The sequence below is a fragment of the Miniopterus natalensis genome, chromosome 2 (assembly GCF_054644295.1).
Source record: "Miniopterus natalensis isolate mMinNat1 chromosome 2, mMinNat1.hap1, whole genome shotgun sequence".
Lineage (NCBI taxonomy): Eukaryota > Metazoa > Chordata > Mammalia > Chiroptera > Miniopteridae > Miniopterus > Miniopterus natalensis.
The window spans coordinates 184732161-184755682 of record NC_142082.1 but is presented as its reverse complement, the minus strand read 5'-3'; the positions used below and the strand labels follow the sequence as shown (position 1 = coordinate 184755682).

At 53.7% G+C, this 23522-nt stretch overlaps 1 protein-coding gene across 2 annotated transcripts; it reads right to left on the bottom strand.

The window, feature by feature from the left end:
• SIRAL2 (SIR2 antiphage like 2) lies at positions 1-23522 on the bottom strand. Of its 2 annotated transcripts, none has more exons than XM_087814973.1 (9): positions 23454-23522; positions 11855-11910; positions 10893-11142; positions 7961-8182; positions 5450-5578; positions 4003-4309; positions 2291-2353; positions 1427-1504; positions 1-445 (listed from the first exon to the last, which is right to left on the bottom strand). In XM_087814973.1, the coding sequence occupies exons 2-9, from the start codon at positions 11899-11901 to the stop codon at positions 426-428; spliced, it is 1116 nt and encodes a 371-aa protein (XP_087671099.1). In that variant the 5' UTR covers positions 11902-11910; positions 23454-23522; the 3' UTR covers positions 1-425. The 2 variants fall into 2 exon arrangements, with proteins under 2 accessions (XP_087671099.1, XP_087671098.1); XM_087814972.1 differs by having other exon boundaries at positions 2291-2320; positions 4024-4309.

The following is a 23522-nucleotide window of genomic DNA, read 5'->3' as shown; positions in this document are numbered from 1 at the left end:
CATGTTTCCGCATAAAAATTAGAAAATTTAAAAGTCTAGTTTCTTATTTTCTCTTTGGCAACTACTGTTGCTTGTACAGTCTTCACTCCCCTTTATTAGAAAAACCCACCTTGACAGAGAGGGCGTGTCAAGTGGGGGTCGGAACCCCAGGCATCCTAACCCCCCTGCCGACGGGGCCCCTGAGGTAGTTGTCCACCAGTCCTCACGGAGGATACCGAGGTGTGCGCTTTGCCCCCAGTAGACACACCGTGGGACTGTCACCCGGCCTCTGCAGCCACACACCCCAGGGCTCTCCTAGGGAAGGTGACGGTTTAGCAGCGAGAGGTCTGTGTAGAGTCCTCGGGACATTCCTCATCGCTTGGGGACGGCACTGTGGTCACAGAAGGTTGGTTCTCAAGTTGCAGGTTTTATTGGTTTTAAAGATTTCAAGACGCTCCAGCATCATCTGTTTAAACAAAAAGAAAGGACACCAAGATGTTAAGGTTCAGCTTGGAAAGGTATATGCCACAGGATTTCTACTTTGGAAAACCTTTAGTTTTTTCTATGTGCTAAAGACTCGGAAATGCCTCCATAATGGAAAGAGTAGCCACTGCCCAGACGTGGCTTTGTGGGTTGTAAACACCCATCAGGGGACACTAGGGATTGTGAGGCCTGTGGAAATCGCCACCGGTCAACGTGGGTGCTCCTCCCTCTCGGGGCGGTTTCAGCACAAGGAACAGCCTGTCCAAGTGCAGACGTGAATGAGACCTGGCCTGCAGGCGCCCAGAGCCAGCTGGCTGCCTGGGAGTCCTGTGGTTGGCGCGCAGTGAGGGAGTCTGCTCCCCGGCTTTCAGACAGCCCGCAGCCAGGCTGAGTGCTCGTTTCCCACGTCCCGCAACCTCGGAGACAACACGGGCGACTCGGGGAGCGAGACGAGGGAGGGAGGGGAGGAGGGGCCCCTCCCAGCCCCAGCTTCACCCTGGGAGCCAGAGGAGGCAGGACCGTGAGGAGCCGGGCTGCCCTCCTGGAGTCAGTACAGGGCGCATACTGAATAACTGAAGTCAACCTCCAGTCGTAGAGGCGACAAAAATCAAAGGGTTTAGACTGGTTTTCCCTGGAGACTAAGGTGACATAAGTCAGGACACTGGTCACCCTTGGGGGTGGGGGGTGACTGAAAAGGGGGGCGGTTCCCAATAACATTGTGCACCTGCAACTGGATGCACTCCGTGGGTGTTCACCTTGTGGGAATTCACCGCTGACCTTACCCGTCCTCTATGTATTTTTTTTCAGTGACGTTAAAGAAACGGAAGTGTTCAGAAGTGGGTCCCTTGGGGCAGATGGAATGACATGCGTCACGTCGCTCCTGGAGAGCGGCTAGGGTGGTGCCTGCGATGCCCACAGCCAGGCAAGCCTGCAGAAGCGCGCAGAGGAAGAGCTCCGCGGGTACCTGACTGTCGGGGCCGCTTCGAAACTTCGGCTCCGTTCTCTGCCAGCTTCCTCTTCGCACAGTCCTGGCACGCGCTCCCTGGAACACGGAGACGGGGTGAGGCGGCTGCCCTGGGCTCCCCCCAGCCGGCTGAGCCCAGGAGCCAGGTGGTGTCATGTTAATGCTTCGGGTCTGGGGAAAGCTACTGTAACCACCGGGCGCCTTCACGCGGAGACAGGCAGAAATGGGGAGCTGAGCACAACCGCCATGATTCCTGAACGGAAGCCCACCCGCTCAGGAGGGTCACTCTGGACCACTGAGCCCAGCAGCAGGGGGACCGGGTGGCACACGGAGGCCCCGGTCCACGGCTGAGCCCCCTCTGATCCACAACCCGACCAGAGTGGAGGCCGGTGTCAGGTTCACCCAAGGGGGACACTGGTAGCCACCGAGCTCAGCCACTATCTTAGTTCAGAAACAGGCAGAGTGGAGCCCAACAGAAAGAGAATTTGTATTTCAACCAGGTAGTAAACAGTAAATAGAAAATTTTATATGAAAGCTCAGAACCTTCATAATTAAAACTTGAGGGGGTGGGTCAGTTACCACGTCTCAGCCTGACTGCGTAACAAACAGAACCTCGTCCTGAGGCCGTTACTCCCGGCTGTGGGACAGGAGCCATCCTCGGGCCTGTGTCCCGGGGGAAGGGAGGCTCCTTAGCCCCTTCCCTGTGACAGGCCCTCACGTGGGCACTGCTGCCACCTCTGGTGGAGCTGTGTTCACATGGCCAAATGTTCAGCGTGAGGACACATCTACGATTTTACAGACAGCAGGAAGACAACGGAATGTGCAGGCAAAAACCAGTCTGATAAAACTCGAGCTCTGCCTTACCCAGGGTGGTGCTGTCCATTCGATCGGCATCTGGGAAGAAAGGAAAGCAGTCAGCGGGCAGAGCTGCGTGCACCCCCCAGCTGGCAGTGGAGGTGGCGGCGAGGCTGCTGCCTGGCATGACCGTGGGTGGTCCTGGGCCAATTGGTTAGTACCCATTCCTCCCCACCTCCCAAGGGCTACATGTGCAGCACCTGGGCCAGCCTGGCGCACGGAGCACAGCGTGGCACCAGCTATCACCTGGCATTGCTGGAATGCTACCCTCTCCAGCCAGGAGAGGCACCTCACAAGTGTAAGTACAAATGTCCCTGCAGACAGATTACAAGGTCTGGACAGAGAGTGTGGGGGCAGGGGGACAGGAAGGTGCTCAGCGGCACGCTCCGGGCCAAGCTCACGCGGGTTTACACCAGGTCTGGTGCCCCAGGTGCCTGCACGTGTGGCGGCAAGAGGTGGCCGTCCAGGCAGAGGGGAGGGGAACTCCGTCCCTCTCCAGAGCCACCATACAGGCCTGCTCGGGACGCCCTGAACGGGACGGCTCACACTGCTCAGGCCAGGACCCACCCAGCTCCGAAGTACCCGGCACCGGCCAGCACGTCGTTCACCTCCGAGCTCATCTACAAATCAACTGCTGGCTGCGGTGGACCCTGTGACTAAACGTGGAATGAGGTCACGGATGTCAGGGTCACGGCCGCCTGAGAGCACAGCTCCCTGCTCCTCAGTAAGAACCGACTGCTGCTCAAATCACACTTTTGTTCACGGAAATGCCCCACGTCGGTCCATTCTGCTAATTATTTATGAAGATGACTCGGGGGACACCAAGGCACTGTGTCAGCCGTGCGTCCGTCCATCGCCCACCCCCTCAGCGTCTCTAGCCTTCGCGTTCACAGCTGGTGGCACCCAGCGCCCACCTCCGTGGTGCACCCGATGCTGCCATGCACGTGCCTGGGTTTCCTGTTACCACCAAATGAAAGTCACAGACTTTTCCAGCTCCGCCATCCATGATCTATGACACAAGCTCAGCCACTAGCTGCCTGATGTTAAGGTGACTGATTTAAGAGTTGCTTGTGATCTCGGTCACTCCCGGCAGGTGAACAGCACCCAGACGAAGGGCCAAGGAGAATTGCTGAATGGCGGGCGGCCCTCAGCCGAGCACGGAGAAGGTGTGATGTGTCCCTGCCATTTAGTGACAGGATGAAGGTGTGAACTATCTGCAGGACTCAGGCTTCCGGCGTCGGCCCGGGAAGCCCTGGCAGTTCCTGTCTCCATTCGCTAACCTGAAGCGTGGCGTCTGGACCGGAACCGCTATGTGCCGCGCCACGCACAGCCCTCAGCTTTGCCGACAACACTGTCACACTGACCCTCCATGTTCAAAGGACACAGGGACATTTTTGGAAAATAACTAAACTGGTGAATGTAACGGTATATAAAATAAGACCTCGCCCGGCCGGGCGTGGCTCAGCGGTTGAGCGTCGATCTAGGATCCAGGCAATCGGGGTTTGATTCCCCGTCAGGGCACATGCCCGGGTTGCGGGCTCGATCAATGACTCTCCTCACTGATGTTTCTATCTCTCTCTCTCCCTCTCCTGAAATCAATAAAGATATATTTTTTAAAATAAATAAAAAATAAGACCTCTATTTTATTTTATGACGTGAATTATATCTAAAAAACAAAAAAGAAAGGAAGAACCTGGAGGCACCCTGTGGGTTTTGGGCACGGAGAAGTGAGGGCTGCGTACCTGGACTCCGCTGCCTGCAGATCTGCGTGGCCAGGTCCTGCACATAGCCCGGGAAGTGGTCGAAGCAGGCGCCATAGGACACGACCTTGATGCCGTGCAGCAGCATGTCGGCCTGCTGCTTGAAGAAGTGGTCCTCGCTCTCCTTCAGCACCACCATGTAGTGCTCCAGGTCCACCTTGTTCGGCACCGAGTACAAGAAGAGCGCCTGGAAAATCTGGTCCCGCAGGGTCTCCCCGCAGCCCACGAACAGGAAGGACTTGGTGCGGTACAGGTTCTGGAGCACCTCCTGTGGGTGAGGGACAGCTGAGCTGCACAGGTGCGGGGCGCAGGCGGCCCACCCACAGCCGCAGTTCTACTCGTCCTGCTCCTGGCGGCCTTTCCCAGAGCCACACGGGCGCCGTCAGGCAGCGCCTCCCTCTCCAGGCCAGGGGCCCACCCTGCCCACCATTCTTGAGCTGAGTGTCCACTCAACTCAGATCTTCTAGAACCAAGCACAATTTCCAAACATAAAATAAGGAAATGAAACATTTCTGTTCAGAGCTACACAAGCCACACTCTGGAATTAACATGTTTCCATGGACCACTGACAGGAACTTTTGGGGACTGGAGGCTGATATCGGGGAAATAGCGTTCTGGGGAGCAAGGGCAGCAGAACTGAGGAGGAAACAATGGCAGTGGCCCAGGGGAGTGGGCACAGGGGGGGCAAAGATTACGTGGGTCACTCAGGCCTGCAGTTCCAACACCCCCACGTCTCAGAGGAGAAATATCAGCTCAGAGATGTCTCAGGACCCAGGACACCTCACTGATGCAGCCGGAGAGCCTCAGCCCAGCCAGCCACATGCCGCACCTGCCCTGTCCCACAGGCCCAGGCCAGCACCGAGGGACCGCACCTGACCCCAGGCTCCCAGCGACGCAGGGACACCCCGTGGCTTCTCAGCGCTGTAACAAAGGACTTTATGAAAAGCGGGAGACAGGTCCACACTCCACTTCATCTCTGGCATCAAGAAAGCCTCACAGAGAATCAAATTTTAAAACTGGGTTTTGAAAGCTAGAGAGAGTGCCAAGTAGAGAGAGGAGAGAATTTGAACAGGAAGACACCTGAATGAACACGGGAACAGCAGCACAGAGCACAGGCCCGCACATCACTCAGAAGAACCTCAGCTGCGTCCCTGAGCAGGGTCCCGGGATGGCGGGCGGCATGGAGTCAGCTTGGACCCCTGCTACGAGGAGTCCTGCACCAAACGTTTACTGAGCACCATGCGAAATGCCTGTGCCAGGCCTGGGACACAGCGCAGGACATGAGCACAGGTCCGTCCCTGCAGCCATGCAGACCCGAGGGCAGGAATGCCTGAGGCCAGGAAGGCACACAGACTGCTGCCACCAGAGCCCCCAGGGGGATAAGCCGTGCCAAACCAGGCGGCCATACCATCACTTCTGGGTCTTGAGTGACGTCCTTGTATCCCGACGGATCCAGGACCATCCCGCAGGGGTCTGTGTACAAGCCATGGATGTGCAGAACACCGTACCTGATGAGTCCTCTCGCCCACTGAAGGACCTGCCAAAGACCCAGCCCAAGAAAAGACGCTTGGAGTTACTGAAAAGGTAGGAAAGAGAAGTATCTAAACTGATTCGTGGTTTTTCAAACCGACCTTGGAAAGAATGAGATGTTTGCATCGATAATTGTACCTTTGAAACCTGAGAGTAACTCAGCTGTGAGCTGTGAGCAATTATTCTTGTCAGGTCACATCAACAAGAACGTGAGAGACAGGTGTGTCCTCGACACCTGAGGTTACAGCAGGCTGCTGAGACTGACCTCTGTAGAGGGGTCAGGAGGACCTTCATTCCTACGGTACCTGTTACATCTCAACTCCTGCTAGGTATATAATGTTTATATACCCAAAAAAGTTCACGCAAAAATAATGTATCAGTAGCCCCACAGTGATTTCTGTTCAGGATTCAGAACAAAGGTCCTTAAAAAGATGTGCATTGTCTACATTCCATTTTATGCCTCAGCAGGCAGTGCTGACAGATGGACAGACAGACAGCAACAGCTCTAACAGAGCAAGCAGGTGAGCAGCTACATGTCTGCCACATGCATGTATTTCCAGAGACGACATTTACAACAGTGAACAAGCCTCCCAGGTGGGACCAGGTCTCTTGGACACGGCAGGCGTTCTGCTCAGAGAGGGAGTGACGACACCAGGAGGCCTGCGCAGTACAGTGCTCTATGAGGGGCTGCCAGCGGAAGCTCCCCTGGGCGAGCCAAGCCCTCAGGCTGACTCGGCCTGAGTGAGCCTCCATCTCTGGCTCCCTGTGTGCACAGCGGGCTGAGGCCTTCCCTCACGAGGTGACCCGGACGACAGCAGCAGCATTAGTTCACAGTCATGACATAAAATCTCTAAGCAGACACATAAAGGACACGGACGTGACAGAAAAAAATAGTCACTAAAATAAAACTACGTTGAACCTTAGTAATAAGATAAATAAAAACGTAAAATGTTCACCTATCCTATGGGTGAAACATACTCTGTTTTGTTTTTGAGTAGCAGCAAGTGTTGGCAAGATACAGGAAATGGACCCAGGCGTCCGTCAGACGCTTTGTGGGTTAGGTTCCAGATCACGCAAGAAAAAGCGAGCACCGCCATGAAGCGAGCCACCGTCTTTGCTGGTGAGGGCCCTGCTGCCTCCAGGTGGTAAAAAACCCGACCCTGTGAAGGCAGTGAGAGGTCGGCCGACACCCACAGCAGCTGGTGAGACTACAAACTGATAACCTTTCTGGAAAACAATTTGGTGACTTACATCACCTGTCTTTAGTCACACCCTTGACTCTGAATCTCTTCTAGGAATTTGTGCTAAAGAAAAACAGACACAGAAGGGTAAGGATTTTTGCTGCAGCATTATTTATAAGATGAAAATATGCCAACAACAGAGAGGAAGGGTAACAGCCATACTTTATTTAGTTTTACAATGACACTGTCCTTTAAAATCAGGCTTTTAAAACCAGAGTAATGGAGTCAGGTCAAGATGGCAGAGCGATAAACACTGCGCCTGCCACCTCCCGTGACCACATCTAAACTGCAACTAACTGACACAGCAAGCGACCTAGAGAACCACCTGCAGACTCGCCAGACGGAGCTCCGACAACCGAGACGTAAAGCAGCAGCCACGTGCGATCAAAGCCCCAGATAATATATCAGAGGTAAAAAGTTAGTTATAAAATAAAACAGCTAATGACAGAAAAAGGCTCAGAATATAATATTCAGGAAAAAAAGTCAGGGTAATAAGTTTTTATATATTGCAATCCCAATTTGTGGGGTTTTTAAAGCAAATTAGCCCTGGCTGGTTTTGCTCATGGTTAGAGTGTCGGCCCTCATACTGGAGAGTCCCGGGTTCGATTCCTGCTAAGGGCATGCACCTTGGGTGCAGGCTCATCCCCGGCCCCAGTTGGGGAGCCTGCAGGAGGCAACCACTCGATGTCTCTCCCTCATAGATGTCTCTCTCTCCCCCGCCCCCTCCCTTCCACTCTCTGAAAAGCAATGGAAAAAATATCCTCAGGTGGGGATTAAAAAAAAAAGTGAATTAACCAAAATTCACAGCACTAGGACTGGCTGGTTTTGCTTCCCTCAGCTATTTCCTACAATGACCACGGTGAATAAATGCAGAGGAAAACCCCTGCAGATCAGCAGGACAGAACGCAGGAGCCCTGAGAGGAGTCCCAGGAAGTGGGGCATCACCCTCCACTCAAGTTGCCTGCGAAAGAGGCTGGCACCTGGTCCCAGACAAGCTAGGGTCATGTTTCTCTGCGGAGGGGGGAGAGCGCTGACACACCTTTCACAGTGACTCCCGCTGCAGAGAGCAGCTGTTCCACGCCCACAGCACCGCGGACGCTCACAGGGCCTCCTCCACACGCCTCCCGCCCATGGACCCTCGCCCATACCTTGGTCTTGTCCTTCAAATCCAAGGACTCCATGGGCCTGTTCTGCTGCTGCCCGAAGATCTCCAGCAGGTTGTCGTAGTTGGTGGTCAGCACCAGCGTGCCCCTCTCCATCAGGCTGAGGATGGACTGCAGCACCTGCGGGTGCTGGAGGTGCTGCTCCAGGTTGTCGAAGATCTCCATCAGGCAGTCCTGGAAGAAGTTGGGCTTGGTGTCGCCTGTGCGCTGTGGAAAGGTGGACCGAGAGTTACAAAAATGTCACCTCTCAACAACGTGAGCACCTACCCAGGCAACACTGGGTGCTGGGCGGACGGAGGGACAGAGGGAGGGAGGAAACCCCTGCCCTCACAGTGTTTATTCAGCTCTATACGAGGGAGACAATGTACAAACGTGTGATGTGTCAATGGTGCTAAATGCTTTGGGCAAAGTGAAGCAGAGAGAGGGGGACAGGCACTGCCAGGCAAAGGGTGGCACTGCCAGGCAAAGGGTGGATGGGTCGCAGGCACGGGACAGGGGGGCTCTGACAAGGGCGTCTGGCAGGGAGGGGCCTCTGGGGGGGGTGTTCCCAGCAGCGGGAAGAACAAGCACCATGGCAGAGGCGGCAGCACAGGTGGGTCCAAGGTGAGCAGGGCGCCCTCCTGCCAGACATGAGTGAGGGGCCGTGTCAGCAGGTGAGGTCGGAGGTGACCTGGGACCAGGTCGCGTGGGGCCTCGAAGGCAAGGTAAAGATTTTCCCTGAGAGCTGCAAACGACAGGGTTTCTCTCCGCTGTAGTCTAGGAAATGGTGTCTCAACGGCTCCCTAAATTAGGAGAGACCGGCACACACTGGAGAGCTTCACAGGATGAGGGAGCACTGGGCGGGCGACGGGCGGGCTGTGCATCCACACAGAACCCCTCTGCCCACCCTCTGCCTCAGTGTGTCCCTCAGAATTCACCCTTCTGTCCCTGCCCTCTGTCCCAAGTTGCCATTCGTCCCGTGGCTCTGGGCGCTCCCTTTTCTGACACCCTCCCCAATTCCAAAACCCTTCCACCGGCTCCCAATGGTTCTGTCATCAGTAAGTCCCACACCTCTGTCCTCACTCCTTCCCTAAGTGAAAATAGGCTCTCACACTCCCTGGATTGGGGGGGCGCCTGGACACTGTCAACTCTCCCCAGCTGTACTTGTGTCAGCTTGTGCTTGTTTTCAGGTTCACTGAGGGACCCTTACTGCTCCGTGGCCTCGACACACCTCCCCCTCTCCTCCGAGGAGCGGGTCCCAGCTAGGCCATCACACCCACGGCCACATCCCAAACCTCACCATTACCCAGAGCCGGACCCTTTCCAGAAGCTCTGCTCCAACCTCTCCTCCCACCTGCCCAGCTCCGGCGCCTGCAGGCTCCCAGGACCACTCCAAACCCATCCGGACCTGCAGGCGACGGACCTGCTCCCACAGACCTTGTCTCTCCACTGACTCCCCACCTGCTGAACACGGCGGGGGAAACACAACGTTCTGACCGGCGGCACTTTAACTCTTTTTTTGTGGAAGTTTTCAAAAATACACAAAAGTAAAGAGAAAAGTAGACTAAAGCTCCAAATACTCATCTCCTCGATTAAACAGGTAGCAGCCCGTCTGGCCTCTCCTCGAATGAATGCCCTCATCCGAACGGGCCCTTGGTCTGCCCAGCAGTCCCAGCACCCCTCTGGTCCACTGACTCGTCCCCCTTCTCCGGACAGGGCCCAGCACACTGTCTAAAAAGGACCAGGGAGGAGCCTCTCCAGGCTTCGAGGCCAGTCTCTTGCTACTACCCAGGCTCTGCGCTGCAGCATGAAAACACATGGGCATGACTGTGTGCCCAGAGCCTCACACACGGGGCGCAGCAGGCGGGCGGGGCCACCCGCCCTGCGATGCTCGCTGCCCCTCAGCACAGAACACCCACATTCAGCACAGCCACCGGCTGGGAGCCCTCCCCTAGACCCTGGTAAAGTTGGGTGTGGCCACGTGTCACACTGGCCAGTGATGAGAACAGACGTGGTCCACAGGACTTCCATGGCAGCCCCTTCCCGCTCGCTGGGGTCATGTACAGCAGGCGTGGGGCCCCGCCTTGGAGCACACACTGCGAGCTGGATGGTGAGGATGGTGCAGCGAGAAAAAGGAGCCGGGGCCACCACGCTCTCCCAGCGCTGCCTACAGATCTCTGTGTGAGAAACAAGACGTAATCGTACGTAGGCCAGCGGCCAAGGGTCTCTCTTCACAGCAGCCTAAGCTGTCCTGCCTCCTGATGACTTTTCATGCTTCCTCCTGCTAATCTTCCAGCATCTCCTGGCCCCAGTTCCCAAACCTCACCATCACCCATGATGGCTGTGCTTCCTCAGTGTACAGGAGTGACGAGAGGAACCTGCCCAAGCCCCGCATTGCCTGGTTCCCCAGTGTCTGCACCTGTGCTGCAGCAACCTGCTCGGTGAGGACCTGGCTCTGCAGCTGTGTGGGGTGCCCACTCCCGCACCGCCCCGGACTCCAGTGGTGTTCTGCAGCACCTGTGCCTCTCCTCTCCCAGGTCACCTCCACCTGCAGACACAGAAACTACACTCCTCCCATCGTAGTGTCTCTAGGAACCACTGTCATCTGAGGCAATGGGGCAGGTCAGCCTGGACCAAGGAAACCCTTCACTAAGTGACAGGAAACCACAGGCTCATCCCCAGCACAGCCTGAGGACATGCCCTCCCTGACAGTCTCAGTCAGGCTCCAGGCAACACGGCTGTTGTTTTAGGAGCCCCACTCTGTCCCCAGTATTGCTGTTTAAAGAGACGAGATTCTGATGGATTTTAAGATCTCTGGCTCCTCAGCCCAAGTTGGCTGAGAAAGACACATAGGCTCATAGAAATTAACTGGGGGAGTTACAGAGTCACCAGCCTGCCCCAGAGCAAGTCACCCCGGTGACCCCTGAGCAAGTCTTACCGGTGACATCTTCCGGATCAAATCATGGGCAACAACCAGCAGGTCGCGGTCCTTCACCTTCCTGCGGAACTGGGCCACGTCCCCAGGGTGCAGCACATCCAGCTGCTCCGCTGCCTCAATGACGGCTTCCAGGCAGCCACGCCAGGAGCAGAGCGCAGGGATCCCCGGGGCCACCGCCGCACTGACGCCCGTCCCAATCACCAGGAGCAGCTCCTGCGGCTGTTTCTGGATGAGGCTTTTTAAAAACTTTCTGCGTAAAAACAGGGAGGGAGAGACCGCAAGTCAGCACGGAAATGCTGCAGCCCCACTGAAAGCAGTCTGCAGGGGAGGCCGGAAAGGGCACGGTCTAGACGGCCTGAGCCACACACACGTTCTCCCGACTCGCTGCTGGAAGACGAAGCCTCGCTGTCTTTCCTGTCTATTCTATGTGCTCTACCTTCATTCCACAAAGGGCTTGGGGACAGGGCGTCTTGCTCACGAGTCCCCCGCGGAGTTAAGCACTTGCACATGTAAGTGGTACCTATCTCTGAACAAAAAGCTCAGCTATTTTAATCCTTTGAAGCTGCAAAGGGCCTGTGAACAACTATGATGACATGATCCCTGCTTCCTGAGACACATAAAATTCTGGCAAACTGCTGGTTTTCTGCCACTTATCAATCTCAAAACACTCGGAGAGGTGCCTCCCACCTCGAACCCTTTATAACAAGCCCGCGGTCCAGTCAGGAAATTCTCCCCTGTGAAGCATGGCCTCCTAGTCCCAAACGGGACCCTCTGACCACACGCTGCTGGGGTGGTCACCTCCCTTCTGGAGGGTTTCTGATGTTGAAGCCAGGGGCCACGCAGCCCCTGTGACTCCGTCCTGACCCTGGTTCCCACCTCATTCCCACCCTTGCAGGTGCTGAGTAACAAGGAGACTGGCAGACGCGACAAACCTGCCCAAGGGTGGAGTTCACTTCACTTACCTGGACTTCTGTTCACTTCTGTTTGTTTTCTTTTCTAGGGAATCCATCTGTGAATCCTAAAGAGAAAAGTTAGTCAGAAGTGACTTCTATTCCCAGATAAAAGCTCTCATTAATACCCTGGAAGGTAGCGAAGGCTGGCATTAAATCAGAGGTCCTGGGTGTCCACTCAGACCGGACACTTGAAAAACGGCAGCACAAAACATCCATCAGCGTCTGCCACGCCACTGTCCCTGACCCGGCTGCCTCAGCCCGGCGGAGGCTCAGACCCAGGCTCTCCGCCCTCTGCTCCGGACAGGAAACAAAGGGAAGCAGGCGCTCGAGGTCCAGATGCTGCGACGGCCTCAGGACCGTTCCAGAAGAGCTCCCAGACGACGTGAGCGCAAACCACTCACCACAAAGGAAGAAATGGCCAAGGCCCAACACAGCAGGGGAGGTGTGCGTGCTGGCCAGGGCACTGAGCACTGTCTCTGAGCTGGCTCGTGACACTTCTCAGCAAGTGTTCCCAGATGTCAGGCCTCCCCTCGGCCATACTGAAAGCCAGTCCAAAGACATCATCAATCAAAGGTCAAGCCCTCGCCGGTGGCTCAGTTGGTTGGAGCGTCATCCGCACACCAAAAGGTTGTGGGCACACACCTAGATTGCAGGTTCAATCCCCGCTCAGGGCGCTTTAGGGAGGCAACCGATCAATGTTTCTTTCGCACATTGATGTGTCTGTCTGTCTGTCTCTATGCCTTCCTCTCTCTCTAAAATCAAAAAACATATCCTTGGGTGAGTATTAAAAAAAAAAGTCAAAGGCTAGTTCTTCACTTAACACAGAACAGGGACCTAACCCAGCTAGGTCTCTACTGCCAACCTATCTCCACATGCTACCATTTTCCAGAATCACATTCCCCCAATTCCAGAACTATTTATTGGAAACAAGAACATATACAGGAAAAGTTTAAAAAGCCCCTGACCCTTCTACATGAGCAACAGCTGTTATTAACACTTATATATTAACATTGATATATACCCTCCACACACTGCACTTTAACTTTTGCACTCCTTTTTTTAAATTGATTTTTTAGAGAGAGGAAGGGAGAGAAACATCACTGATGAGAGTCATGGATCGGCTGCCTCCTGCACGCCCCCCGCTGGGGATAGAGCCCAAAACCTGGGCATGTGCCCTGACCGGGAATCGAACCACGATCTCCTGGATCCTAGGTCGATGCCACGCCGGCAGGGCAACTTCACTCCTTGAGACCCCGGTTCACATCCTACTTTTTTCATGCATTAGAACAAAAGCATTTCCCGTATGTTGTGAAAATGATTCTATCTTACTGAAATGCCATCACTCACTCACTCTATATCCCTAATACAGGACGTTACCATAACACTCTGACAACCATCTTTGTGCATGAAGTTTTTTATCTTTTGAAGTGATTTATTTAGGAGAGGCTTCTGAGAAGCAGGATTGCTGAGTTAAAGAATGTGAGCCTTGTGAAATATTTCAGCACATGCTGCCAGACTGCTTCCCAGACAGCGGATGGCAGAGGACATGAGCGCCTCTTTCCAGTATCCTAACCAGCACTGATTGAAAACCATGTTTCTAGATGTGTAATCTTCTTTCCCTCAATTAGAATCAGGTCACCTAAAATAATTTTCCAAGGTCAGGGAGTACAGCTTCATCAGTTTCAGAGCAAGTGGGATCCTACGAATGTCCCCTGAAAATGTCTACACTTTGTCACTAGGTGCCACCCTAGGGAAAGGACTTGGCTTCCGTCAATCCCCCAGAGATGTCTGCGACTTTCCCCCATCTGTGAAGAGACCACGGTCCCCAGGCGATGAACAGGTGAAAACATGGTTCACAGAAGCCTGTCACCTGCCCCTGGGACAGCAGCATCAGGGCAGGCGCTCGGCCTAACCCACCCTCCTTCCCACCGGGAGTTACTATCAGTTACCAAAGGTCAAATTAGTTTGGGTGTTTTTTTTAACCTACTAGGTATTTTCTAAGGAAAGTAACAAACACTGTGGTTTTCCACTGTATGAGTACCCTTGGGACCAACCCTGAGATTTCAATGATAACCTAACTATTCACCAACCCTCAGTTTAACAAGTATAAAATATAAATTCTTGAGATCCAAGATGGTGGCAGACTGGAGGCTACCCTGCTGCTCTCCCGGGACCAAACTGGAATGACAACTAAAATAGAGAAAAACCACCCTGAATAATCAACTGCAACTGAAGACGAGCTGGAGAGCACCCTCTAACCAAGAAGGAAAAGTGGAGACCACATAGAGACGGGTAGGAAGTGTGAGGTGCGAGGGGCTGGCTGCGCTCCCACAGGCAGCAGCTGAAGGTCCGGAGGGAGATCTCAGCTGTGGGGGGTTCCTACTGAGGACTCTGAGACCTAAACCCCAGGCTGGGCTTCCAGACCTAAGACAGGTGCCCACATAACATCTGGCTGTGAAAAGCAGCCGGGTGTCTGTCTGCCAGGGAGAGACAGCTGGAAATGCAGGCACCCTCTAAAAGGGCCAACGCAAAGTTTCATGTGCAGCCACTAACCCTCGGCTCCAGCAGAGGGAGGGCAGAGTGGGCTCGAGCTGTGTGAGGAGAATCCAGAGGGGCTGGCTGGGGGAATAGAGCTCAGAGGGCACCCATGTGGACCCTTGTGCTGAGTCATTCCCCCAGACTGCAGAGAATCTTTCTCAGGCAGTCATTTACTTTCCACGCAGATTTTGCCGGGGGGGGGGGGGGGCAATTGTCCACTCTGCTGGAAAATCTCTGGCCCCACCCCACGGAGTTTCTACAGCCTGAGGTTCCTTAAGAGACTGATAACAATCAGCCCCCACCCTGTGGAGTTTCTACAGCCTGAGGCTCCTTAAGAGACTGAGTAACAGCCTCTGGGTGCTATGAGTCTTTTCCTGATCTGCTTCTGGACCCAGGGCTTAGAAAAGCAGACCTTGGTGCATATTTTGCTCCTGCCCAAACATAGCCAGCCCTGGCAGAGGAAACCAGAAGCTATGGAGTGTGGAAAACTTCAAACAGGGTTCTCAAGTCCAGTCATAAACAGTATCTCACATTGGCCTGCACCAGAGACCATCCAAAAGACTGGGAGTCCTAGTAGGTCTACCTAATACATAGAAACAAATTCAAAAACGCAGCCAAAATGAGGAGACAAAAAAACAAGTCCCAAGTGAAAGAACAAAAGAATTCTCCAGAAAAAGAGCTAAATGAAATGGAGATAAGCAATCTATCAGATACAGAGTTCAGAATACTGATCATAAGGATGCTCAACAGCATGAAAAGAGATGTAGAAACTATGAAGGAAATGAAGACTGTCATAGCAGAAATAAAAAAACACTGGAAGGAAGGAACAGCAGACTAGGGGAAGCTGAGGATCACATCAGCAAATGAGAAGACGGTAGAAAAAAATCAATCAGAGATTAAAAAGAAAAAACAATTTAAAAACGGACAGTTTAAGGGAGCGGTGGGACAACATGAGACGCAACAATATTTGCATCATAGGAGTGCCAGATGATGTAGAAAGTAAGCGAAGGTTAGAGAACCTGTTTGAAGAAATAATGGCAGAAAACTTCCCTAAACTGGTGAGGGAAAAAGTCACACAAGTTCAGGAGGCACAGTGAGTCCCAAGTAAGAAGAACCCAAAGAGGCCCAGGCCCAGAGACGTCGTCATTAAAATGCCAAAAATTCAAGACAAAGGAAGAATCTTAAAGGCAGCAAGAGAAAAGCAAATTGTTACCTACAAAGGAGCTCCCATAAGTTTGTCAGCTGATTTCTCATCAGAAACTCTACAGCCAGAAGGGAATGGCATGAAGTATTCAAGGTAATGCAAAACAAGGATGTGAAACCAAGGCTACTCTATCCAGCAAGGTTATCATTCAAAATAGATGGTGAAATAAAGAGCTTTCCAGACAAAAAAAGGCTAAAAGAATTTATCACCACCAAACCAGCATTGCAAGAAATGTTAAAGGGACTGCTGTAATAATAATAAGAAATAGAGAAACAGGCATACAGAATTAAAATGGCAATAGATAAGTACCTATCAATAATAACCTTAACTATAAATGGATTAAATATCCCTGTCAAAAGACATAGAGTAGCTGAGTGGATAAGAAAACAAGACCCAAATAGTTGCTGTCTATAAGAGACCCACCTTAGAACAAGACTCACACAGGCTGGAAGAAAAAACTTCTGAAGGAACTTAAAGGAGAGATCGACAGTAATACAGTCATAGTAGGGGACTTTAACACCTCACTGACTTTACAGGATAGATCTTCCAAGAAGGAAACAGTGACTCTAAGTAACACACTAGCTCAGATGGATTTAATTGACATTTACAGAACATTTCACCCCAAAACTGCACAGTATACATTCAAGTGCACATGGGACCTTCTCAAAGACAGACCACATGTTAGGACACAAAACACGTCTCTACAAGTTAAAGAAGACTGAAATCATATCAAGCATCTTCTTGGACATTTACACCATGGAATACTATGCTGCTGTAAAAATGAAGGATCCCTTGCCCTTGGAGACAGTATAGTGGGACCTGGAGAGTATTATGCTAAGTGAACTAAGCCAATCAGAGAAAGACGAGTACCACATGATCTCACTCATATGTGGAATCTAATGAACAAAATAAATCGATGAACAAAATAATTCCTGAGACATAGAAACATGGAACTGATGAATCTCAGAGGGAAGGCAGGAGTGGGTGGGTGGAGACTAACCTAAGAATTTATATGCATATATGCATAACTCATGGATACAAACAATAGTGGGGTGAAGGCCTGGGGGGAAGGGATCAATGGGGGAAAAGGGGACATTTGTAATACTTCCAACAATAAAGATACATATATGTGTGTGTGTGTGTGTTATATATATCTACAAATTCTTGCTAACTGACCAAGTTCTGAAATCTCAAGAATATGAATGGTGCTCTGGATGGTCAAATTGCTGAGCCAAAGAGCGTAGACTGTGACCAGTCAATGTGCCCCCTCCCCCAAATACACACACACCCTTCCTTAACCTCCCATGCAGGACAGAGCTCAAAGAGTCATTCCTATTCAACCCTCCTTTTTTAAATTAAACTGATTGGGGTAACATTGGTCAGGGCACATGCAGGAGGCCACCGATTGATGTTTCTCTCTCTCTCCCTCTCAAAAAAAATCAATAAAAACATATTCTCGGGTGAGGATTTAAAAAATTAAAGGATAAAAATCTATCTCTAGTTCTTCCAAATCCCCATATATGCAGGGATATAGTGACAAATTGAAACACTAAACATTGCATTTACACATCAGCAAAAAAAGTGTGAACAACTTAAACTTTTAGGGGCTGCACTTAACTTCATATTAAGCAATTTCAAAGTTTCCCAAAAGGACAAGTTCTCACTCTGACTACTGAACACCCCACAGCAGGTGAGCTGCACCCTGGGTTTGCTGATGGGCCAAGTGCTCAACCTCTTTCTGGGCCTGAGCTCGGAGGTCTGGCGCTGGCTCAGCGCTTCAAGCAGAATCAAGCAGGATCAAAGGGGCCAGCATGGAAGCACCCAGCTATGCTAAAACCCTACACAGTAACTCTGTGATGAGCTGCATAGCTGCCCATATTTAGACATCTACAGTTTGTTGCCATACGACGTGCTTAAAGGCATGACCTCACTTCCTATTCTTCCAGCAGAGCCACATCTAGCCAGATCCTAGAAAGTGCTCCAAATCTCTCCTTGTTCTTACACCAAGGGCAGGCGGGAGACAGCCAGAGCAATGAGTGCCGGATGGATCCTAGGAGTTCGGGAAGCACATCAGGCTGGCGGTGTGCCCCCATCCCCAGCAGTTTTTCCAGGCCAATCAGAGTTCAGATAATAGTAACAAAAGCCTTCAGAGACTTCTAGAAGCTGCATCTTTGGTTTCCCTGGTGATCATGTCGTCACCAAAGTTTGCAGGCCCGAAGCCAAGTCATCATAGCAACCCGTTTTTTTCCAAGGACCTACCGGCATTCTCTGACAGCACAATCAGGCCCCACCCAACTCAGAATGAGCAGTTCCTGCCTGTGTTATCAAAAGCCACAAACAAGTCTTAAAAGAATGTTTTCTGCTTAAAATGTGAGATTAGGCGTATTTTATGGACTAGCTTCACAGTAGCCAGAGACTGCCTTCTTATTTGAACCACCCCCCTCCAGCACTAAATAAATGCTCGTCAAACTGAGTCCCAATGCAAAAGAGTGAACTACAAACACCAAACCTGTCATTTACTGCTGGCAAAACACCCCCACTCCCTAACCCTGCTGTGTCAGACTGTTAATGACCACCCCCCACCATCCTACCCCTGTATAGTCCCTTGCATAACCACCCACACCCTTTTATAGTCCTTCACCCCCAGACTCTAGGCTCAGCCATGTGACTTCTTTGGCCAACGGGATACCAGCAAGCAAGCAAAGCCTTTGACAAGCGCTCTTACACTGGAGCCTGCCCCCTTGGAACGCTGACTTGTGAAGCCCAGTGTCGCCTCCTGGGAGGGTGACCAGTGATGAGTCAAAGCACATGGAGCTGACAACCCAGTGCCATCCGCCCAACCCTACCCGGGACTACCCAGTGCCAGTCAAGGAGGAAGCTGACCACAGCGGCAGGAGCGACCCCACATGGCCAGCCAGAGACAGACCTGCTGAGCCACGCCCAGGCCCAGGTCTACAGGATGGCGGGTGTCTGAAGCACTCACTGCCTCCACCCTCTCGACAGCCGTGAAGATGAGGAGGAAGAAGAGAAAAGTGTCAGGACAAAGGTAACCCACTAAGAAACAACAGGTAAATGTGCTACTCGCAGGAGGCTGAAACCTGGAAAAACCAGTTTTAAGTGTAATCCATGTGACCAGTATGGCTCCTAAGGAATGGAGTGTCCTTAAAGGAGGCCAAACCCATCAACGGTGCTGACCACACCTGGCAGGTCTGGACGCCGGGAGCCCCAGAGCACGCACTTCCTAGCGCCTCCCGACACTGCAGGCCCCTCACACCACCCCCTCCATCGCTCTGGCTGATTCCCACAGATGGCCCTTTCCAAGGCAGTCTGGTTCCTGTGTAGACTTGGGAGGAGCCACAGAAACAGAAACCACTGGGCAGCAAGAGTGACTTTTCAAGTGCATCTGATCAGCACACTTCCGACCACAAACCACTCACCTGTGATGTGGTTCGTGTGGGGGAGGGGTTGATTAGCATGACTAGGTTCCCCTGAGCTGGAAACAGGTGCGCTTAGACCAGGAGTGAGCTTCCAGATCCGCCCGGATGGCAGCACCTCCCCGGGAAGCAGCACTGGCCCGACGGTGGAGAGAGCATGGGGTCTGGAGAAAGGGACACCGCCACTTACAGCCAGGGACCTTTCTGAGCCTCAGCTTCCAAGTCTGTCCAGTGGAAATCCCACCACCCACATCACTGGCTGCGCTGCCGGGCAGAATTCAGAGTGGAATATAAGATGCTGACCTGTTACTACGAACCACCTCAGCAGCCAGCGGCCCGCCCTCAGCTGCAGCTGGCTTCCGGTTCACCTTTTCCCAGGCAGACCCGGACTACATACCAACTTAACCGCCTGTGGGGAGGAGGAGGGGTGGAATTAGGTGGAAGAGGGGATGGGGGGATAAATAATGATGGGGGAAAAAGTTTAAAAAATATTTTAACCACAGTTCTGGTAAAATGTAACCCCAGCCATCACTACTAAGGGATCTTTGGAACAAACCGTTTCCTTCAATTTACAGAAAACACAAAACCTTAATTTGAACACATGCTACTTAACCGATCACTTTTATTCAGTCAAAATGAATTATGATGGGGAAAATGTTTATTTTGTAACAATCAAAGTGCGCTCATTTGCTTCTTGAAACCAGTGCCTCCAGAGAGCTGCTTGGGTGTCAATTCTCAAACCAAGAAAATAACCCCCCCAACGAAAAAACATTTTAAACAGCAGCATTAATTGCCGTCACTTGGTGCCCTTCTTAGAGCCAGGGGAAAGCACTGATCATTTTGCCTGATCCTCTCCCTCAATCTTCTCGATAACCCTATGAAGTGACTGCTGTTGTTGCCACCACTTGCCTGCCTGAGGCTGGCACTCAGCCCCTTCCAGAGGCCAGCCGCCACAGCAAACACCGTCCCGCACGTTTTCTCCAACATCAGTGCAGCTCAGGGTGGCAAACAAACATACCTGGCATTTTACTAGGAACCCCGCCAGCCGCTAAATCATTGACTGCGTTACAGTTTGTCCATCAGCTGTGACACGTCGCATAATCCAAATAGACATGTCCCTTAGCAATAAGCTAATAATTACCATGATTACAGAGGCCAGCACTTACCATCCCACAGGAAACGAGAGATGCTCCAGGAAGTAAACCTCCAACTCAACATAAAGGGAGAGAGTCCTGCAGCTGGAGGGATCTAAAGGTTACTCAATGCCAAGCACCTTCATTTTATAGAGGGAAACACTGAGACTCTGAGAGGCAGTGACTTGGCCAATGTCCCCCAGGACTTGAAGGCCAGCTGTCAGCTCACTCCTGGCTCCTGTTCCATCACCTGGCCACCATCCTGACCATTCATTCCCTGGTCCACTGTGACTCCAAAACCTCGCCTGAGGCCCTAATTTCTACCATGTTAACCACCAAATCTTTAACCATAGTTCCGGGAACACTTAACCTTTACAAGTAACAAGCCTCGCAGTCTGGCTGACCTGCAGTCTCACCTACTGTCTCCAAAACCCTGGAGTACAGCATGGGAAGATGTCAGAGGCTGCAGGAGAAGCCTCAGGCAAAACCACCAGCCCTGGACAGTGCTCAGTTTGGTGTTTGCTGTTTATCACACGGCCTTAGCAGGGAACAAATGAAGGCTAAGCGGGAATTCAGGAGGACGGCATGCTCCTGGCAGGAGACACCTCAGGCTCCTGGGGGAAAGAAGTGGGATCTTGCTGAAAGAGCCCACTCCTTGTACTACTTAATATGGGGGTAAGTTACAACCTCGGAGCCTGTTTCCTTTATTTGTACAAATGGAATAATACCTTCACCTCATAGGATGCCTGGAAACACAAAAAGGGTGACATTTAAAAGAATAAAGCTGAGAATAGCCTGCTTCCCACCAAACCTTTTGTATGTGATTAAGTACATTTAAAAATTCAATTCTTCGGTTACGCTAGTCATATTGTAGATGCCTGAAAGCCACCTGGAGGGCGTACTGGAGAGCAAAGACCCAGCACACTGCATCTCACAGCAGCTCTCTGGGGAGCGCTGTCCTGGTCTCCCTCTCCCTCACCTGGTCCAGACTTTGACAGACACCCTGTGGACGTGTCTTCCTAAGTCTCTGATCCGTACCCTGACACTGCTTCAGGTCCTCCAAGCTGTCCCACTGCCGAGAGCCACCCTGATTCTTGCTTCAGCCCTTCTGGTCCCACACTGTCTCCAGTGACACTTCAGATGCAACACATCTGAACGTTTCTGTGTTTCAAGGGCTTCCCACTTCCTTTAGGACCCCCAGCCCAGCTGCGACACCCTCGAGATCTTGTTGCATTTCTGAGCATCAGCCTCTCATCCTGCCCCAGTGCACCTCCTGTGTGGGTGTTAGGCTCACTATGACACCCGTACAGTCACTCTGAGTAGGCCACCCTGAGTAGGCAAAAAGATGAAACCTCACAAAAGAGAAAAAGCCCCCAGTGTCAATCCCCAGGCAGAACACTGCAGGCTCAGGCACGAAAAGCTGCCACTGGTCTCCTGGGTCTAGACCTTGAGAAGCTTAGCCATGCTTGAGGCAGCCAGGGCCCCCACCCTGCCCAGGTCGCCGCCATCTTTCACGTGGTCTTGCTCCCTCCAACAATTCTCCCGCATCCCAGGCAGTGATTGTCCAAAAACACGAAAACCACCTTCACTCCCCTCCTAAACCCTTCCATGGCCTCCCTTCACCTGCCAAATCTCCTCCAGGCCTCCGGAAGGTTTCAGGCTCTGGTCTTGCCTCCCCTCGCCTGCCCCTTTCCTGCCACTCCCACCTCAAACCCTGCCCTCTGCCAGACTTCCCACTTTCTCCCACTGTGGTCTCCTCTCCTGGGAACGCTGCCCCCACCCACTCCACTGACCAGCTCCTCCCTCCCTTCCGGTCTAAGCTGGATCTTCTCTGACTCAAGGCAATGGTAGAAGCCGTAATTCAAGAAAGGGTCAGGGGCATGGGGGCCTCAGGAACAAAGCTGGATGCTCCCATTCAAGAGCCCCTCTAATGCCACCCAGAGAACCTTTTCCCTTACAGGAGGCCACATGTCTCCAGCGTCCCCAGCGCCTCCCCCCCCCCCCCCCCAATGAATCTATGCTCTATGCTCCCGCCATACTTCTTGGTTCCCAAAACCCCGTGTGCTTCGTAGCAGCCTCCCAGCCCTTTCATGCTGCCCCCTATGCCCGGAATGACCCTGGCAAGCTTCTCTTCAACCTCAACCTTCAAGAATCAGCTCTCCTGTTACCTGCCACTTCCTCCAAGAAGCCCTCCTCAACACCCCTTCCTGGGAATCCGACCCCCACCCCGCTGAGTTCCAAGTCATCACACTGTCGTCACCCTGTAAAAACTACCTCCTCGCTGCTTCCTCACCCCCCCTCCAAAGAGGCCCCGAGCGCAGGGGCTGAACTGCCCGTAGGCCCAGCGCCAATCTGCAGAAACTCTCAGGCATTCAAAACAATGTGAGTTCCGGGAGTGAAGAAACGGAGCAAAGACCACCTCCCAGCACCCTCCCTTGCCCCAAGCCGTGCCCCCCCCCCCCCCCGGGGCATCGGATCCGACTCCAGGCTCTCCGCTCTCCGGGGGGCCAGGCGAGGGCACCGACCTGCGTGAAAAGTTAAACGCCGCCCGGGCTCGGCCTCCGTCGGAGCAGCGAACGGGCGCCAGGGGCGCGGGCGGCCTGCTGGGTCCCCGGCTGCGCGCCCCCTTTCGGTCCATCGGGACTCTGCAGGCCCGGGGACACGACCGGCGCCCGCGGCCCGGCCCTCAGGCGGGAGGAGCCCCGTGGGGGGCGCAGCCGGCGGGACCCGGGGCGAGGGAGCCTGGGGAAGTCCCGGGCCCCGGCGTCTCTTCAGGGGGTTCCTGGAACCCGGGGTCCTGAGGGGTCCGGGCCCCGAAGCGGTGGGAGGTCGCGTGGGGACTTCGGAGTCTCGGGAAGACCCCGAAGGGTTTCGGGGCTCGAGAGTCCTCAGAGCGGCCGGGGACCCCGAAGGGGCCAGGGGCCGGGGAGCGCTCCGAGGGGGCCTCGGGGACCTCGGGGGCTGGGGTCCCCGGGGGGAACGGGGGCGGCACTGTTGGGAGCCGAGGTCTGCCGGGGTCGTGGGGGCGGCCGGGATCCCGAGAGGGCAGGGGGCCGGGCAGGCCCTCAGGGTCCGCGGGGGCCCCGCCCGGGCCCTCACCCGGCCCCCCCAGCCGCGCGGGCCCTCACCCGGCCCCCCAGCCGCGCGGGCCCTCACCCGGCCCCCCAGCCGCGCGGGCCCTCACCCGGCCCCCCCAGCCGCGCGGGCCCTCACCCGGCCCCCCCAGCCGCGCGGGCCCTCACCCGGCCCCCCCAGCCGCGCGGGCCCTCACCCGGCCCCCCAGCCGCGCGGGCCCTCACCTGCGGCGCCGCGGCCGAGATGCCGGTCCACACGCGCGCTCCCGCCGCCTCCAGCTCCGCGCTCCCGCT

Coding starts and splice junctions, on each gene's coding strand:
- SIRAL2 (XM_087814973.1), bottom strand. CDS start 11,901: ATGGATTCCCTAGAAAAGAAAACAAACAGAAGTGAACAGAAGTCCAG. Junction 11,143..11,854: donor AGAAGTGAACAGAAGTCCAG/GTAAGTGAAGTG, acceptor GTTTTTACGCAG/AAAGTTTTTAAAAAGCCTCA. Junction 446..1,426: donor GAAGCGGCCCCGACAGTCAG/GTACCCGCGGAG, acceptor TTGTTTAAACAG/ATGATGCTGGAGCGTCTTGA.